Source organism: Schistocerca gregaria, chromosome 3 (genome assembly GCF_023897955.1).
Source record: "Schistocerca gregaria isolate iqSchGreg1 chromosome 3, iqSchGreg1.2, whole genome shotgun sequence".
NCBI classification, from domain to species: Eukaryota; Metazoa; Arthropoda; class Insecta; order Orthoptera; family Acrididae; genus Schistocerca; species Schistocerca gregaria.
The window spans coordinates 421,065,661-421,086,198 of record NC_064922.1 but is presented as its reverse complement, the minus strand read 5'-3'; the positions used below and the strand labels follow the sequence as shown (position 1 = coordinate 421,086,198).

General features: G+C 37.6%; 1 protein-coding gene across 1 annotated transcript in view; it reads right to left on the bottom strand.

The window, feature by feature from the left end:
* Window positions 1–18,805, bottom strand: part of LOC126354326 (sorting nexin-25) — a 175,027-nt gene extending 156,222 nt beyond the window's left edge. Inside the window, exons 1-6 of the mRNA XM_050003887.1 lie at window positions 18,397–18,805; window positions 13,055–13,283; window positions 12,803–12,966; window positions 2,127–2,261; window positions 1,885–2,054; window positions 1,162–1,348 (exon numbers count right to left, since the gene is read on the bottom strand). Of these exons, the coding sequence (XP_049859844.1) occupies window positions 1,162–1,348; window positions 1,885–2,054; window positions 2,127–2,261; window positions 12,803–12,966; window positions 13,055–13,283; window positions 18,397–18,398 (887 nt within the window). The 5' untranslated portion in view covers window positions 18,399–18,805. The remainder of the gene's footprint in view (window positions 1–1,161; window positions 1,349–1,884; window positions 2,055–2,126; window positions 2,262–12,802; window positions 12,967–13,054; window positions 13,284–18,396) is intronic.
* Window positions 18,806–20,538: the final 1,733 nt, after the last annotated feature.

Here is a 20,538-nt window from a genome sequence, read left to right as displayed (position 1 = left end):
CTCTCGATGATCACACACTTGCACCAAAAAAAGGCTGCTAATTCTAACACCTACAGTATTTCTTTCAAGACTGTAATTAAGATGTGCACCATATGAAATCGTTCCAGGCGTCAAGGATAGGCTCTTTACCCATGGTGTTGTCTGCATACATACATGTGCGTAGATTTCACATATATTTAACAAACTTCACACATATATGTATGTATATTTCACCTCCATGTCTATCAAATTTTACACTGCAGTTTCATTTTCAGGAAACTCAATCTTTACGATATCATATCTCCTGAGCTATGTGCAGTACAATGACATAATTTTACAGGTATATCCAGTGTTACATGTGGCTACTGTCTGTGAAACGTGTTGTAAATACAGTTAGTAGCAATGAAATAAATTTAAGTATCTTGCACGATAAGGCAGTTTGTCATGCCCCCCAGTATTTGACATAATCTCTCCTGAACTATGCATTGTACAATGATGTAACTTTTCTGGTACATTCTATGGTATATGTTAATAATGTCTGAAAAATGTGTCACAAATGCAATTAGTAGTAAAGAAGTAATGAATTTAAAGTTGCACTTCATGTGGCAGTTCTACTGCAAAAACAGTGAAAATGTATTAGGCAATTAACATTTGCCTTTCATTGTCTTTTGGTGGTCATCGGCAAGAAAAAGTTTCTTACACATTTGAAATTATGTATAAAGTTTGTTACAAGTCTCTAAGTGCTACCATACTGGATGATAAAAGTATGGGTTTTCATGTATCGTGGGCTACACTGCTTTTTCACCCTGACCCCCTCCCCTTTGATAGGTGGGCGGTTCTTGCATTCCACAGTGATTCTTTCCGAAAGCAAGTGATATGTTTACCAAGTTTGGTTGAAATCAGTCCAGTGGTTTAGGAGATGTGGAACATACAAACATACACAAACACATTTTTATGATCTGTATGGATTTAAAGCAGGTTTGTGGTACATGCTGAACAAAAATTAGATTCTTCTCGATCAGTAGACTGATACGTCACAAAATGCAGATAAAACTGATCGCAATGCAAGATCCACTGTACAAGAACTAAAACATCACTAACATCATTGACAGTCACTAAACTTATTCTATAAAAAATCGTTGTTCAAAACACTGAAATTGTTGTACAAATAACATGTTTTACCTTATATGCTTCAAAACTTCTGGGTCATCCGTTTCCTTAATCATTTTTAAAAAATCCTGAAAGCTTGGAGCATACGTATATGATTTTTTTCGAATTGTCTCTTTCTGAGCTTGATGTTGAATGTAGAGGAGGATTCTTTGGTTAATGTAATCAGGGTCTGTGATAATTTCAATAGCTGGGTGAAGTACTGCAATTCAAAATATGTAACACTATGAACTGATTAATTTTGTAAATGAACAACAATATGAAAAAACAAAAGCTACTATGATGAGCAAAAGAAAAACAGATATCACAGAAGACATGCACCTGAAATATTTGTTGCTCTGTTATGAAAGCAGAAGACATAAATAGGTAACTTCACAGTTCAGAAATTGTCCTGCTTAATTATTAGAATATTTATCATGATTTTTGGTGCTCTCAACTGTTAAATATACTAATCATAATCCTTATTTGTTGAATGTCTGCAGCCACCCCCTTTCTTCTTCTGACAATTGGACAGCAAAATAAACTCGGAATGATAAATTAATAATTAGTATTTCCCATTATTTAATTTTGAAATTTTGCAGTATCAACTCGTTGTCTAATCTAGTGTTATATTAGTAATTTACAAAAGTGTCACACATTCCACATAAAACAAGGAAAAAGTATGGTAGAATGGTACCACAGATCGTTAATCATCAAGTATTCATTACAACATTGCTATAAATGTATTTAAGATAGTACCTTTACAGGTAATTAGCTCTCTCAGTAACAGCTTGATGGTTCGTGTTTCTGTATAACCCTGAGGAAACAGCAATTCCATTGCATTCTCAGTGAATTTTCGTAAAAAGGCACGTTCTTTATCCACTGACAACACATGAGGAGGTAAGTGATAGGCAGCCTTCTCTTCATCTCTGAAAAATGCCATTTTCTTTAAGGAACTTGAAATCTTTAGGAGTAATATTTAATGGTGAAATGTTACTCACTCCATAATTTGTACTTTTCGTATCATTTCAAAGTGTTTTGTCACTTTACAAACTATGTCTACAGCAACAAGCTTTGATGGGTCAACTTTAGACATCCTCTCCTGGAGATTTGACACAACTTTCCACATATCCTCCCTAGAATGAGAAAGGTGTTTTTCAATTAGAACAGAATACGTAAATATATTTCTTTTTGTTTTTGGTCATTTTCTACCTTAGAGATGATAACTTCTGGCAATAAGCATTTACAAAGACTGAGCATATTCTGTAGTGCACAACAGATCTTTTTCTCCTAAGAATTATATTAAACTGAGAGCTTGAAAAAAAAATGCTCTGCTCCTCAAACTTAACTAAAACATAAAACTACAATAATTATAATTTAAAAGTCTCCTCAAAATAATTCAAAAATTTCAAACTTAACTGAATTATACACTGAACATTCAATAATATGACGACGACGAATGCACAGAAATCACAGCCATAAATTAAATGGAACAGTCTGTTGGATTATGAAATTTAAATGTACACACATAAAAGTCTAGAAGGAAGGAAAGTAATATATTAATACATCATCAATCTTGTAGATACCAGAAATGCTTAGTTATAAAACGATCTGGCCATTACCTACTCAGACGAAACATTCCAGCATTCACCTTAACCCCCAACACCCGAATAAATTTATACTTAAAAAACAATCAAAAATCATATTTTGTAACCAGTAATGAAGTGTTATAGAATACATGAAGGTGAATCTGAGCTATGTTATACCTGTCAGTTATATTTGGGTATGACTCATATTTGCAACAACAGGCATTTGAGAGATCGGACATTAACAACATGTAAGTTGGTAAAAGAAATTTTGATGATTTATTGATAGGATTTACACAATTAAGAGTGAAAAATACAAAGTAGCAATCATTTTAAGTAATTATATAGAATTGTGTGTGTTTGTGTGTTATTTTATTGTGCCTGTCTACCGGCGCTTTCCCGTCTGGTAAGTCTTGGAATCTTTGAATTATATAATTATATAGAAAATATAAAAATGCAGGAAATGCAGGCAAAAAGGAATACAAACTTCTCAAAAATGAGATCGACAGGAAGTGCAAAATGGCTAAGCAGGGATGGCTAGAAAACAAATGTAAGGATGTAGAGGCTTATCTCACGAGGGGTAAGATAGATATTGACTACAGGAAAATTAAAGAGACCTTTGGAGAAAAGAGAACCACTTGTATGAATATCAAGAGCTCAGATGGAAACCCAGTTCTAAGCAAAGAAGGGAAAGCAGAAAGGTGGAAGGAGTATATAGAGGGCCTATACAAGGCCGATGTACTTGAGGACAATATTATGGAAATGGAAGAGGATGTAGATGAAGATGAAATGGGAGATATGATATTGCGTGAAGAAAGTGACAGAGCACTGAAAGACCTGAGTTGAAACAAGGCCCCGCGAGTAGACAACATTCCATTAGAACTAGTGATGGGCTTGGGAGAGCCAGTCATGACAAAACTCTACCATCTGGTGAGCAACATGTATGAGACAGGCGAAATACCCTCAGACCTCAAGTAGAATATAATAATCCCAATCCCAAAGAAAGCAGGTGTTTGACAGATGTGAAAATTACCGAACTATCAGTTTAAAAAGCAGGTGTTGACAGATGTGAAAATTACCGAACTATCAGTTTAATAAGTCACAGCTGCAAAATACTAACGCAAATTCTTTACAGATGAATGGAAAAACTGGTATAAGCCGACCTTGGGGAAGATCAGTTTGGATTCTGTAGAAATGTTGGAACACGTGAGGCAATACTCACCTTATGACTTATTTTAGAAGAAAGATTAAGGAAAGGCAAACCTACGTTTCTAGCATTTGTAGACTTAGAGAAAGCCTTTGAAAATGTTGACTGGAATACTCTCTTTCAAATTCTAAAAGTGGCAGGGGTAAAATACATGGAGCGAAAGGCTATTTACAATTTGTACAGAAATCAGATGGCAATTATAAGAGTCGAGAGACATGAAAGGGAAGCAGTGGTTGGGAAGGGAGTGAGACAGGGTTGTAGCATCTCCCCGATGTAATTCAATCTGTACATTGAGCAAGCAGTAAAGGAAACAAAAGAAAAATTTGGAGTAGGTATTAAAATCCATGGAGAAGAAATAAAAACGTTGAGGTTCGCCGATGACATTGTAATTCTGTCAGAGACAGCAAAGGACTTGGAAGAGCACTTGAACGGAATGGACAGTGTCTTGAAAGGAGGATATAAGATGAACATCAACAAAAGCAAAATGAGGATTATGGAATGTAGTCGAATTAAGTCGGGTGATGCTGAGGGAATTAGATTAGGAAATGAGATACTTAAAGTAGTAAAGGAATTTTGCTATTTGGGGAGCAAAATAACTGATGATGGTCGAAGTGGAGAGGATATAAAATGTAGACTGGCAATGGCAAAGAAAGTGTTTCTGAAGAAGAGAAATTTGTTAACATCGAGTATTGATTTAAGTGTCAGGATGTCATTTCTGAAAGTATTTGTATTGAGTGTAGCCATGTATGGAAGTGAAACGTGGACGATAAATAGTTTGGACAAGAAGAGAATAGAAGCTTTCAAAATGTGGTGCTACAGAAGAATGCTGAAGATTAGATGGGTAGATCACATAACTAATGTGGAGGTACTGAACAGAATTGTCGAGAAGAGGAGTTTGTGGCACAACTTGACAAGAAAAAGGGACCGGTTGGTAGGACATGTTCTGAGGCATCAAGGGATCACAAATTTAGCATTAGAGGGCAGTGTGGAGGGTAAAAATCATAGAGGGAGACCAAGAGATGAATACACTAAGCACATTCAGAAGGATGAAGGTTGCAGTAGGTACAGGAAGGTGATGAAGCTTGCACAGGACAGGGTAGCATGGACAGCTGCATCAAACCAGTCTCAGGACTGAAGACAACGACAACAACAACAACAGCAGCAACAACAGAACACAACATAACACTATTCATTAAATTCTCAGAAACAGTTTATTTTTGTTAGACGCAGATGAATGTTACATTAATAATTTATGAATACTGCCTGTTCCTTACAATTTGATATTTTGCATTATGTCTGTAACTTGAAGCCAATGCCCTACTGAATCAGTGTTGGTAGACCTCTTTTAAGCCAATTTTGTTGAACCCCACATAGTAGCTGTACATCTATACTTGCTGAAGGCCTATCGCTCCTTTTTGTTTATATGAATTCAGGCATGTCAGAAAGAACAGACACCATGTGGCATCTGCAAATGTGATTCGTATAATGTACACTGAAGGTGGAGGGGTGAGAAAGCAAAGGAAAAGAACTAATGACATCAGCTGCATTGGGGCTTTAGGCAGAATCAACAGCAATGAGCGAAAATATGTCCTAGACCGGGACCTAAACCTGGGATCTCCCGTGTTCTATGCAGCTGTGTTAATCACTGCACCAACCAGAAACATTGTTTATCACAAATGCAGAGACTACCTCGGCACGCTCCCCTACTGACTCACATTCCCACCTAGTACCACCTATCCACAGTCCCTGTCCATGTCCTCCATGCTTGCCAATTTTTTATATTCCCACTAGATGTCGAACAGAAATATGCATCCACACTCAAGTTGCAGATGCATTACCATTGAGGCCAGTCAGTTATATAAATGTGAGGTGCCTGTTCTGGCAAAAGCTAGAAAAAGAGCTTGTTTACAAAAGCTGGAGTGAGTGCTGTTTTCTGTAACATGTTTCTGTACTCCACACATCGATCCACTATAGGTGAAAAGTTGCCTTTCCCTTATTGTACGTAAAAAAACAAAAGTATCTCATATCCTCATAAGTGTGCCACTAGATACTTGTGTGGCAGGCACACCACTTGACACAGTTGCTACACTGATAAAGATGTTTTTCCCCTAAAACGTACAAATAATTTGTGAATGTATGAGTAAAAAAGCAAAACAAGAAAAACTATAGCCAATGATTATCTACAAGATAATATATAAGTTTGTTAATTTTCTTAAGTCATATTGCTAGCAAATCTCTAACCACCCAAACAAGGAATACAATTTACAAGCAATTCAAATGATGTATAAAAAACTTATCATAAAAGACACCAACCTTTTTAAAAACTGTCAGTATTTGGAAATACAAACTGAATAAAATCAAAGTCAAACGTGGAAAACAGTGAACAAGCAGTAAGTGATTAAAATATATGTAGTTCCAACAGCATCTTCTCTCATATACCTGAAAAGGTTAGTGTTCAACAAACCACTGTCAAACTATCAAAGAAAGTGATTGCAGATATGGGTATAACAAGGGATGAAAATCAGTGAGCGTAAAAGAAGCCAGAAAGGAGAAAGGTTTCTGAAGATTTGTGATGGGTTTCCACCAGTAAGGTCACATATTATGATAGTTAATTGCCTCTTCAAAAAATTACTGAAGATAAATCTCCACTTACATAAAAACAGAAGATATTGAAACATAAGGGCTGGACTATCAGTAGCCCCCCCCCCCCCCCCCCCCACACACACACACGTTTTGACTCATGTAGTATGATAGTACACAATAATGCACCACAAGCACTAGCAGCAGTTGAAGCAAAGATGGCTGCCTTTACCAGTTCCAGGAGTGCTCACTTTATATTTTTGTTTGATGAATCCAAGTCTATGACAACTGTGTAACACATTATCACACAGGGGATGTTAAAGATCTTCCCAGCTATGAATTGCAGTGCCTACCTGGCATGAGCCTTTGCCGATTATCTGACTCCTCCACCTATGCACTTTGCCAAAGTAATCCCATAACAGGAGACCAACATAACCTCCAATTCCTTCTTTGGGCCTTAGGCCCTTCCCAGAACCTCTCCCTGGAATCCATTTCCCTCCTCACTCCTATGACATCTCACACACCCAATTTCTACATGCTCCCCAAAATCCACAAGGCCAACAATCCTGGTCATCCCATTGTGGCTCTTTATTGTGCTGCCACTGAAAGAATTTTGGTACTCACTGACCAACACCTCCAACCAATTGCTCATAATCTAGCCTCCCACGTCCAAGATATTGACCACTTCCTTCAATTGCTCTTCACCATCCCCATTCCTTTACCTTCTGGATCTCTAATCACCACTGTTGATGTCATCTCCTAATACACCAACATCTCTCATGCCCATTGTCTTACTGCTAATGAATACTACCTTTTGCCAATGTCCTTCAGACTCCAAACCCACTATCTCTTTCCTCACACATCTTACTAACTTTATCCTAACACATAACATATACAAACAAATCCACAGTGCAGCCATGGGCACCCACATGGCATCCTCCTACGCCAACCTGTTTATGGGCCATCTAGAGGCATCCTTCATAACCTCCCAAAATGATTAACCCTTAGTGTGGTTCAGTTCTCATTGATGATATCTTCATGATCTGGACTCAGGTCAAGACACACTATCTTCATTCCTTCACAACCTCAACACCTTCTCTTCCAACCGCTTCAACTGGTCCTCTTCAACCCAGCATGCTACCTTCCTCGATGCCAACCGCCTTTTCTCTGATGGTTTCATCCACACTTCTGTCTACATTAAACCACCAAGCATGAAAAGTAACTTACATTTCTACAGCTGTCACCCTTCCATCCTGCCTGGTCACCCACGGATGGCATATCTGCAGTGACAAGAACTCGCTTGCCCAGTTTTCTGGGGGTCTCACCAAGGCCTTCACAGACAGGCACTACCCCATACCTAATCCACAAAGAGATCTCCTGTGCCAGTTCCCCTCACATCCCCAATCCTTCGATTACCCCCAAGAACCAGTCACAAAGGAGTACCCTCTTCATCACCCAATACCTCCCCAAGGCTTTGATTGACTATCATCATGCCCTGAAATGAGAGACATCCTACCCGAGATGCTTCCCATCCCTCCTAAAGTGGTGCTTTGTTGCCCAGCCAACCTTCATAACATCCTAGTCCATCTCAATGCCACTCCCAATCCCAAACCTTTGCCACAAGGATCATATCCCTGTGGAAGACCCAGGTGCAAGACCTGCCCAATCCATCAACCCAGCACTTCCTATTCCAGTCCTGTCATAGGTTTATCCTATTTCATCAGGGGCCAGGCCACCTGTAAAAGCAGCCATGTCATATAGTAGCTCTGCTGCAATAGTTGCATAGCTTTTTATACTGGTATGACTACCAACCAGCTATCCACCAGAGTGAACGGCTACCACCAAACTGTGGCCATGAGCAAAGTAGACCATCCTGTGGGACAACATACAGCTGAACAAAACATGCTTGATTTCAATGGCTGCTTCACAACCTGAGTCATCTGGATCCTCCCCTCCACCACCAGCTTTTCTGAGCTGCACAGATGGGAGTTGCACTTAAAAAACATTCCCTGCTCCCGTAAGTATCTAGGCCTCAACCTACAGTAACATACTGTCCCCACATCCCCCACACAACAGTTTACACCTCATCTGTCCTATTCACCTCCTCCCCACTCCTGTCTCCATCCTTTTCGTGTGCTGCCATCTGCCAAGGCACCCATCCATCTTTTCCTGTGCCTGTTGGAAGTCTAGTCCCTGGACACTCCACCAAACAGAGCAACTCTCTCCCGCCACCCATACCTTCTGCTCCTGGCCCTCTCCAGATTGGTGCTTCCATTCCATGTGAAAGTTGCATTCTGGTCTGAGAAGTTTCAGTAGACCGCAACAACAAACAATCAAACTACCACTCTGGAGGACTAGGCATTGTACCTCTGTACTACTAAAATTATAATACATGCAGAAAAGAAACAATAAAAATACAAACTAGTTTGGGTGTTTTCTAGAAAACATTGTAGGCACTATTGCTATGGCCTGTCACTAAAATCAAAAGCTCAAGCTGCTGTGTGAGCACAAACTCACTGGGTAGAGCTGCTTAGCACACATGATCACAACCAAACTAGATTTGATCATGCATGTACACAATTTTGCAGCCAAGACCATTGCAGTTGATGAAGAGAACAGCATTTCAGAGAAGAGAGTGTATTTGTCCTTCTTTGTGTGACAGAACAAAAAATTTAGTAACCCATTGGACAAATTAATAATCCAAATTTATTGATATGTGTACTGTCACACACATCTGGTGTGGACACCACCTCTGGTGGGAGCACAGCCACTACTGCAAGCCGGTCACACGGGTATCCATAGTACGCCAAATAAAAGGCTGCCAGGCTGCCTCAGTCTCTGTTTGCTGTACTGCAAACATCTCTACAAGATGACTCAGCAGTGCCTATTGCTTACAGTGTATTTAGTGGAATAGAAGCTGAATTTGTTTCCACCACCTCTTGCCTAAATGGGACCTTGCTTATGAATATGTGTCACCCAGCTAGTGGCACTGGGATCTCATCTTTCTACACTGGAGGAATCTCCAAACAGTTTCTTTTGTGACTGAAGATATTCCTCCAAGAACTGTTTCTGCTGATTCATGGACTAATCTGACATTATCTCATTACAGAAGCTGTTTGGGTTAATAAGTTTCAAGGTCTAAAGTGAGGGTCGCAACAGAAAAACACAGTGAACATTTAAAACAAATGCACATCAATCAAGGTTCTTAACAATATGTAAGTAATAACCTCAGTCTTTGTCAAAATTAAAATTAAAAACAGAGTTGCAGCTTTTCAAAATTGTAAAATAATAATTCAAACAATGGAAAATCTTGGATCGAATAACAATATAAAGTCTTGTTATTCGATCTCAGATTTTTCATTTGATTTCATATTGTTAATGGTCCAGATAGCCATGGCTCATTATTACCAACTAATCAGCCACTCTTAATCCACATTAAAATATTCTACCAAACAGTTTGAACAGGAGTCCAAATAATAAACAAAATCTTAAAACTTTTTGACACACATATCATTGTTATCTAAAGTAAAGAATAGGCTGATAACAAAACTGCTGACGTCTCATTGGAAGACAAAAGCAAACAACTAAAATTGGTGAGTCTTTCCAAAGTGAGCTTAAGTTACAGGGCTGTTCGTTTCCTACTCTTAGTGGAATTCTTGCATCACTTTTCCATCGGAGGGACTAGACTGATGTTTCCCTTGGCCTTGTGGTTGGCAACACTACAGGTAGCATGGTGTTCTGCATCTATTGAAACTACCTCTCTACATATTCATGACTATTACCTGAACAGATTAGGAAGTATAATGAAATGGGATGGCACGATGCATCACAGAGATTCCTCAGAAGCATCTCTGGCTAGGATATCAGCTTCCTTATTCCCACAAGCCTTAGCATGCAGCAACATGAAATTCCCTTCATCAAAACCATAACATGAAAATTTACTGGCTTCTATGGACCACTTTGTTGGCTGGATACATTTGTTGATGACTCTGAAGGGCACTTACGGGCTCCAACAGACGAAAAAAAGGTTACTGTTTTTGTTTCAATATGCCCATCTGCAGTGCCTTCATGATTACATATAGCTCAGCATCAGACTCTGACAGCCTCCTCCCAGTGAGGATCCAAAGGCCATTGCTAACAAAATCAGCCAAGCAACTGATTATCTCTTCTTGCTTCCATCCATCAGTGCAAATGACTTTCAAACTGTGTTGTAAAACAACAAAATATAATAGCTGTCTGCATCCAAAGCCCTGTCAGTGACATGCCTCAGTGTATTTTATTGCCTCCAGAGACCTACATTTTAGATATCTTAGATGTGGCAACCAGTTAAATTTCTTATCTCATACAAAGGCCAAAGCTCTTACAACTGTGAATGGTGTTACCCAGTTGAAAATTTAGTAGCTTAAAAATTTGATGACACACATAAATTTTTTTTAGGGAAGAACTTAAAAGTTGACAAGCAACAGTTGAGAGGACAGGACGAAAATACACTGAAGAGCCAAAGAAATTGGTACACCTGCCTAATATTGTGTAGGGCTCCAGCGAGTATGCAGAAGTGCCGCAACACAAAGTGGTATGGACTCAACTAATGTCCGATGTAGTGCATGAGGGAAGAGACACCGTGAATCCTGCAAGGCTGTCCATAAATCCGTAAGTGTATGAGGTGGTGGAGATCTCTTCTGAACAGCACATAGCAAGGCACCCAGATATGCTCAATAATGTTCATATCTGGGGAGTTTGGTGGTCAGTAGAATTGTTTGAACTTAGGAGAGCCACTCTGGCAATTCTAGATGTCTGAGATGTTGCCTTGTCCTGCTGGAATTTCCAAAGTCTGTCAGAATGCACAGTGGACATTAATGGATGCAGGTGATCAGACAGGACGCTTATGTGTGTTTCAACTGTCAGAGTCAACCTAGACATATCAGGGGTCCCATATCACTCCAACTGCACATGCCCCACACCATTACAGAGCCTACAATGGCTTGAATAGTCACCTGCTGACATGCAGGGTCCATAGATTCATTAGGTCTTCTCCATACCCGTACACATACATCCGCTCAATACAATTTTAAACAAGACTCATCTGACCAGGCAACATGTTTCCAGTCAACAACAGTCCAATATCAGTGATGATGGGCCCAGGCGAGGGGTAAAGCCTTGTATTGTGCAATAAGTGTACACAAGTGAACCTTCAGCTCTGGAAGCCAATATTGATGATGTTTCATTGAATGCTTCGCATGCTGACACTTGCTGATGGTTATACATTGAAATCTGCAGCAATTTGCAGAAGTGTTGCACTTCTGTCATGTTGAACGATTCTCTACAGACGTCGTTGGTCACGTTCTCCCAGGATCTTTTTCTCGGCGCATCGATGTCAGCGATTTGATGTTTTACTGGATCCATGACAGTCGCGGTACACTCATGAAATGGTCATGCAGTTCTCTGCACAAGAATGTCCATATGAATGAAGTTTCAGTGAGCAGGCACCTACATGGTTAAGCCATCCATAAGTTGCATCCTGTACCTGCTTACAGTACATTTACATGCACATGCCTGGCTTGTGGCATTCTCACGCATGTTTTTGTCGCTCTCTAACAGATTCTTCTGTCAGTTACCTACAGTACTTGATACGATTGTTGTGTAGGCTTGCACAAACTGTTGTCAGTAACCAATAGTAAGCGACATGATCATGGCAGTTTCCCTTTGCTGGGTCAAGGATTTTTTGACGGAATTTATAAATACATACAAAAAGTGACAGTGCTTGTGGAAAGTGTGATCAAAGCCCTATACAATTAGGAATTTAAAGACTAATTCTTATAAATGAATTGCTTGTGTGTTGCAAACCAGTTTTCCTTGAAGTGAGCGGTACCTTTTTTGCAAAAAAGTAAAAAGCTAATGGGTTCATTTAGAAAGGAACCGAAGGAAGTTTCCGATGGTATCACACAGTGGCAGGTCTCTTCGTTACATTTAGCACCAACTCTGTGGTATTATAACTTGCTTTTAATTGTTGTGGATTGAAAGCAAACATGCTTTGCTGCAACCTTCGACTACACAGATTGCCTTGTGTGACAACAATATGTGTGAAATCAGGCTCTACCAGTACTATCATATACTTCAACACCTTTTCCAAATTACTGAAAGCCTACCCAACTGAAAGTACTCAGCCAGTATCTTGAACAGAGTTTATTTTATTCATTTATTTTAACTATCTAATATATAATAAATTTCATTGGAAAGCTTTAGTGTTATAAATCTTTTAAATGTATCAAGACACACATAAATGGAATATTCTGAATGAACTTACTTAATTTCTTGTGACAATTCCTCTGTACTTAAGCCAATACTGTTAAGGGCATTACAAATGAAATCTCTCAAAACCAAATCTAGCAAGTGTTGAAGCGCATCATCTATCATCCGCCCAAAAATAACAGGTAAGCGTCTTGGTTTTACTGGCTTTGGATCCACTTGCTGAAAACAAAAATTGATGTATTTATCGCTCCTTTCTGCAGAGCACTCCTTCACAAATTTTGAGGTGATTTTAAGAGAGACAACTTACTGTAAAAAATTTTCTGAGAGCTTCAAGATCCTGTGACTTCACTTGCTTTCTTTGGATTTTTGATAAAGACTTGAGATGAGCACCAATAAAAGCAGATATAGCAAAAGTTATCACTACCACTGCAGCACCAACAAACAACAGAAATAATACCCATTCTGGACGATAAAATAAAGCTAAGAACAGAATAACTGCTGATGGAGACAGGTACGCAAGCTTCATAATATACTTCCTGTAAGACAAACAGAAGATAACTTAAGTACACAAAAAAACTGACAAAAAATGACTAATGCAGAGAACAATTACAGTCAGTAAGTATCATGAACATATCACTTATATACACACAATCTTATAGAACACTGTTCCCAATTTAAGTGCCTGTGGATTACTTTGAACCCATGCCACAACTGCTTGGCTTTTTAAATGTTAACAATATAACAAGACCTCCCATTTTTCGTACAAAGTGTTTATGTGCAATCTATAATACGTTAAACACAGATTATTGGCTCAGTGTTTCATACAACATGGGGAAAATTCTACAGTATTGGTGCGACTTTTTTTAACTGAATAAATGAAAGATTAATTTTTAAACTTCTTCACAGTGGAAAAAATAAACAATGTTTCTGCATCTACACACTTTTTTCCTGAATTAAGACCAATCAGATTAACTGTGGTGTCAAATGCTGTACAGTTCAACATTTTTCTTTACACTGCTTTTATAAGTTACAGTCAAACTTACAGCTAATCAACAGTGCTTTTTTTAAACAGCATCTGAACAGCTAAATTGTCCTAACAATGGAGTCCTCAATGCCTACCAATCTCCATCTTTGGCTCCTCCACTGAGGAAATTTTGATGTCCACCCCTCTGCAAGTTGCGATCCTATGCAAAATTGTCCTGCTTTTTCCCTTTTGTTATAACCAACTACAATATCTCATCCCTCTGCCCACCACATCTTTTAGTTTCCTTCACTCATCCATGCAGAAGTTACTTTTGAGAGTGAGTGACAGAGAGACAGAGAGAGAGAGAGAGAGAGAGAGAGAGAGAGAGAGAGAGAGAGAGAGAGAGAGAAAGATATATATATATATATATTAGCTTTGTCTCACCTAACAATAGTTACATATAAAACATAATTATCCCTGTAAATGAAAACTATTATCTCTGCAAAGATAAAACATTCAACAAAATGATTCTCAAATTATGAATGAAACCTTGCAATTACATTATGAAAAACTGTTCTCAATTTGAATGTTGCTTGGAACACTACAGTAATTTATGACAGTAATTGTGAAAGAAAAGACACCTGAAATATGCAGTGGGCTTTGCACAGCTGCTTCACACTTCTGAGTCATGTAACACAATTTTGTGTGTGTCTCTATGGCAACACCTCATTGTTATCACAGCTCTAAAGATGATTACGCTTTCACTTACAGCCATTTATGCTTTGCAGTTGAAATCTGACAACAGCACTGCTGACTATCACGGCTCTCCTCTCGCCAACTCTACAACAGGCATGATGCTATTGGAGATGTGGACTTATCTTCCTCCTACCTTTGAAACGACTCAATCATTCAGTCATAGGCGTATCTACAGTTTAATGTGAGCTTTTATATTTTTAATCTGATAATCATCCGCAGCTTGTGGTCTAATGGTTAGTGTTGATGTGTCTAAGTCACAGGGCTCTGGGTTTGAATCCCAGATGGGTCAGAGATTATCTTTGCTTGGAGAATGGGTGTTAGTGCTGTCCTAATCATTTCATCTCATCTTAATCACAAATTGTTGTAAATGAAATGAGATATTAACAATAACTGTAATTCAAAACTCTCTATACTAAATAAAGTTATTTCTTTATATACTGTGTTGTAATGTTTAATTTTGACCTTTTGATCCATGTTCATTTACTTTATCTGTTACAAATTAGCTTCCATCCTTTCCAATTTTTTGGCTCTATCTAACCCATCCATTCCCCCTTCCTACTCACTTATCCTTCCTGCATCTCTTTGTTGGGCATCTTTCTGTCTTAATGCTTATGTTTTATGTACTCTATTTACAGCAAACTACTGGAGAAAAATTTCCCATTTCTTAATGTCTTGATTAAGCTTTTTGCTTCAATTTTCCATTTTATTATGATTAAAATGTGTGTACCAATATAAAACCACAATAGAAGTTCTCCAAGTTATGCGATCTATATAAAATATCAGAAGATAAATAAGAAGAAGGAGAAAAAGAAAATTATAGTTTTCCAAATAAAATGTGATAATGAATAATAAAACACCCAACATGACACTGACATTCAGTTGATTAGCCATAAATCAAGTTATGATGAAAATTCAACTACCACACGTGTCCACCTCACTTGCTCAGCTTGAAACTAGATTCTGAAAGCACAGAGTGTAGCCGATGACATATCCAAAAATGTGTTGAAAGAGAAATCTTTGGGATACTTCTCTCCATTTTAAAAATTGATTTCCTCTTAAATTTGTTTCACTGCCTCATTTCAGATTCCAGAATTAAGGTAAAGCATGCTGTTGGATAACTTTATTTTATATTCAATAATTTAGATTATTGTTACACCTGCCACTTTTCCCTTGTCTTCAATGTTTATGGCTTCTAAGTAGTAAGAACCAGGACGCTGTACCCTATGTTATCAATGAATGTATTACAGAAACAATGCTCACTCCACCAATGTTACCTATGAATGCTTTATTTCTAACACTAAGTATTCAGAAAATGCGGGAAGACTAGAGCTTTATATATTCACATCAAGGTCATTAGACTGAGCATATAAGCAGAATTGGGCATGACATTAGCGATATATTTTCAGAGGAATCATCTCAGCATTTCTTTACACTGTAATCTCTGGAAAAATCCAACACTAAATTCTCTCTGGGGAAAAAGATATGTACAGAACCACATATCAAGAAAAATTACACGACTGACCTAATTAGCCTCATGTAACGGTACATCTATGGGGCTGGTTCAAACCAAACAGAACTGAGACAAAGGGAGAACAACAATTAATGACTAAAATAGTCAGCTTATCCATCAGACAACCGCAAATTACCAAGTTAAGACTTCAAAGTATTCATAGTTTTGTATGATACATGTAAATAATATGACCAAAGTGCTTGTCAGACTTTTGTAGGTAATAGGTTCTATAGGTTTTCTGAACAGGCTTTGCGGTTTTAGTTTCTATAATAAAAAGTGTATTAGATAGGGCAAAGTCAGTCACATGTAGTATGAACGTAGATAAGTTCCACTCCAGGTCAATCTTTGAGGATTTAGATCATGCTTGAAAATCTTTTGGCCAGCATGAACTCTCTGCAGGAATTTTTCTACAACTTTTAAAGCCCTTGATGTCTTGTGTCATAAAATCCTCTTTACAAAATTAGAACTACACAATATGAAAGGAGTAGCACAAAGCTGGTTATGCTCATATCTTGGAAAGCACAGACAGAAGGTATCACTTTAGACGGGTCAAATGTTTCAACAAAATTAGACACAGTTTCTATTCAGAGAAGCTATCAATAAAACATGAAGCCCTAGAGGCTCGATCATAGGCCCATCACTCTTTCTGATTTATGTGGATGACCTAGTAGAACATATGAGCCCCTAAAAAATCTGTTCCCTTCAATTGTGATAGTAGTGTATGATTCTCTGCATCCATCAAATGACATGTGCATTCAACAGCAGAAACTGTCAGTGCTTACAGAATGATTAAACACAAACTGCAGTTAAATGCTAAAAGTATTGTACACCTCAATAGAAGACGAAATGTATCCAAGAAAGATTAAAAGCAGAAAGCATAGAAACTGTTAGTGTTAAATTATTATTATTATTATATTTCCTTTGTTTTCTAGGGGTTACACAGTACTGAAAAAAGGATACACCTGTAAGGTAAGGTGTAAATTCTGATGTTTTTGAAAGTTTCAACAAGTAAACAGTAGTGCAGGCACACTATGTACAGTTCTATTGAATGCTTTGTTAATAAATTTTTCTAGTGAAATGCCACTCGATTCATCAATGTCTTCAGAATGAAAAAAAGATCACGGCCTTAAAAAGTGGTAACTTATAAACCGCAATTACCTGATCTTGGCATTATAAATTTTTCATGTTTGTTTATCCTTGAAACAATCTGATTCATTACAGTAAGACTACAAAATAGATAATTAAATGCAGAACAAGGATACAAATAATTATGATTTCAGAGGGCAACTCGATTTCCACCAAATGTATTTCAGTTCATCATGCTATTAGCAAAGTATTATCTATCGAGACACAATACTTAACAAGACACCAGAATAAATAAATTGCTTCAGAGCTACCAGTTAACAGCAAACTCAAGAGATTCCTTATAAAAGCACCATTTTTATTCTGTACAGGAATTTCTAAAAATGCAAAAACAGTAACTCTCCTTCAAAAGTTTGAACAATTGACCAAACTAAAAGAGTAAGAATGCCTGTGTATTATTTTTTTAATTTACAAAAAAAAAAAAAATGGTTCAAATGGCTCTGAGCACTATGGGACTTAATTGCTGAGGTCATCAGTCCCCTAGAACTTAGAACTACTTAAACCTAACTAACCTAAGGACATCACACACATCCATGCCAGAGGCATTTATTTTACACCACACATTAATTTGACATTCCTAATAGCTTCCTAATAGCAATTCTACAACCTACAATGATGTTAATACCTGGACCAATACAGTATACAATACCATGCAGCATTGCTACAAAAACCCGCTTGGCGATTAGTTCCACAAAGTAACACCACACAAAAACCAATTTCAGGATAGCCAATTGTATTTGGTATCTGCCGATGGAAAAATCATGCAACATGGCCAAAATATGAGTAATTTCTCAGTTACATACACCTCGCATTGCAACTGTCTTCGTAATTTGCCCACAGGAAATAAATCTCTCTGCACCTCTAAATAATGATAGTTGTTGTCCTTGTGTCGTCAAGAAATACCATAAGGTTAAGTGTATTGAGTACGTAAACTTTCGCCCTCAGGCCTTCATCAAATGTGAACAGAATGCGCGAAATCATCACAAGTGGGATCAGGACTGTCATATAGGAAGAAAACTGTCGAAAGGTAACATCAGACGATAAACAAACAAATCACGTTATCAAAACCACCTTAGTTTGAGTTGTCACAGGACTGTATATTCAAAGTAATGCTGTGATTGCCATAGCACTTGTACCACCACAAAAAAATCTTCGCTCCCTGCTGCCATACAACACTTTACTTTGCATTTCACAGAAAAAAGTGCTGGCAATATATTGCACTTCGAAACTTACGTATATAATAAAAAGTTGGGCATTGAACAGTACTACCACTTACATGCGTTTCCTCAGCCGGAAAGCTGATGTAATACTTTACATATGTAGAATTCTAACAGTGTATACCCATCCAGGCCTACTGTATAAATATGCTAGTACAGAACCCATTACGACATTCACTTCACCGGTTTAAGCATAACTCAACAAGGTCCCATTGCCAAACACAATACTGAATTAGTATGTCAAATGGTTACTACAGAACAGAATACAACACAGTACTGCATCTCTTAACGTTTTTAATACTCCAGGGGGTAAGAATAAGGGGAATCTCCATAATCTATTTAATAAACAACATTCAAGTGCTGCATCAAGCGCGCAACAATTCCACTTCGCAAGAATCTAGGTTACTCAGAGACACTTGTTACTTCGGCGAACATCTTTGACCCAAATGTCAAATTCAAACTTCTAAACAGAGATAAACTTTATCGTCAACGAAAAGTGGAAGAATCACGTTGGAGGAGTTCCCCAAAATTTGCTGAAAGTAGCATAGCCGACAGAAGAAAATTCTGTCATTACACTCGAAAGCAAAATGATCCTTCTCCAGACAAGGTAGCCTTTATTGAAAGACATGATAAGGAAACATAGTCAAGTTTTTGCCAACAAATAATTAACACCAAACATAAAATGGCATGTCAAGCGATTATTTTATTGAAATATCGATATGAGAAAGACACTCGCTCATGATTTATTATCTGTAACACATGACGTATATATGTATTTCACAGTCCTTTTATCAAATTATTAAAAAATCAAAGCAAATATATTGTTAATAAATATTCTTATTAATACTACAAATTAACAGGTTTTTAGATAAATAATATATAAAAGTAATATATTCTGATTCTGCTGAACACAGTGAAACACATGTCTGTTTGCACTCCACAAACAATATTTCCAAAAACTTCTGTTACGTTAACACTAGAAATTACCAGGTATTTAGGTAAACAATATATAAAATCAATATAATATGCTTCTGTTGAAGATAGTGGAAGATATGTCTGTCTCTTTGTAGCCCAACAAATAAAATTTCCAATAACCTGGAGATAGTAACGTGTTGTAGATTCTCTGTCTTCTTCATTTCCTCAGTCGGAATCAACATAGCATAAAAGAGCATTTGAATTTCCCTTTCTGTCACACTGACCAACAACAAGTGTTCCTTTAATATACTGAAGAATTCGTTTCAAACCTTTCCAGTAGATTTCTGCTGGTTTATTTTGATGTCCAACAAAATAGTTAACTAATGCACTTACGCCTGGTCTTGTAGCTGTCATCACATACATAAACAACCTATCAATTCTGTGTAAGTTTTATTTCCAACTGTGTCACCACAAACGTCTCCACTGGGTTTGACATTCATCGGCTGTTTATAGGGTTTACATTCTTCCAAGTTGAACCTTTCAACAAGTTTTCAAGATAAAAACGCTGACTAGGAAATATTTTGCCACAATTCTCTACATATTTATTCCGAGGAATAATTTATTTCTCAGAGTTCTCATATTCGAAATTTTAATTTATCCTACTTTTCAACGTCAGTGAATTCGCTTTTTCGATTCCCAGCAATTAAAATATCATCTACATACACTGGCAAATAAGTACTAGAATCATCAGTGCTTTCAGTTGAGAGAAATCGAAACTCAATATCCTTCATCAAACAGTCAAATATAGAGTCCCATGTTCTTGGTGCCTCCTTTAATCTATGTAAAGCTTTATTGAGTTTGCATACAGTCGTTTCTTTCATCATCACTTATTGAGGCAATTTCATATAAATTTCTTCAGACAGTTCTCCATGCAGGAATGCGTTTTGTTCATCCACCTGTTCCATAAAGAAATCGCGTTCTTTCACCACACCAAGAAAAGTTCATAGCGTTGTGAGTCAAGCAATTGAAACATATCTTAGCTCATGGTTATATCCTTTTACCTGAGTACAACCTTCAACTACTAAACTTGCCTTATACCTTTCAATATTTCCAGATGCATCCTTTTTATTTTGAACACCTATTTGTTGCTGATGGTTCTTTTATTTACTGGAAGTGGTGCATAAATCCAAGATACATTAGATGACAGGGAGTCCAGTTATTCCTTAATTTCCTTTGCCCATTCTTCTTCATCATGCCAACCCCTCATTTCTTCAAAATTCTGAGGA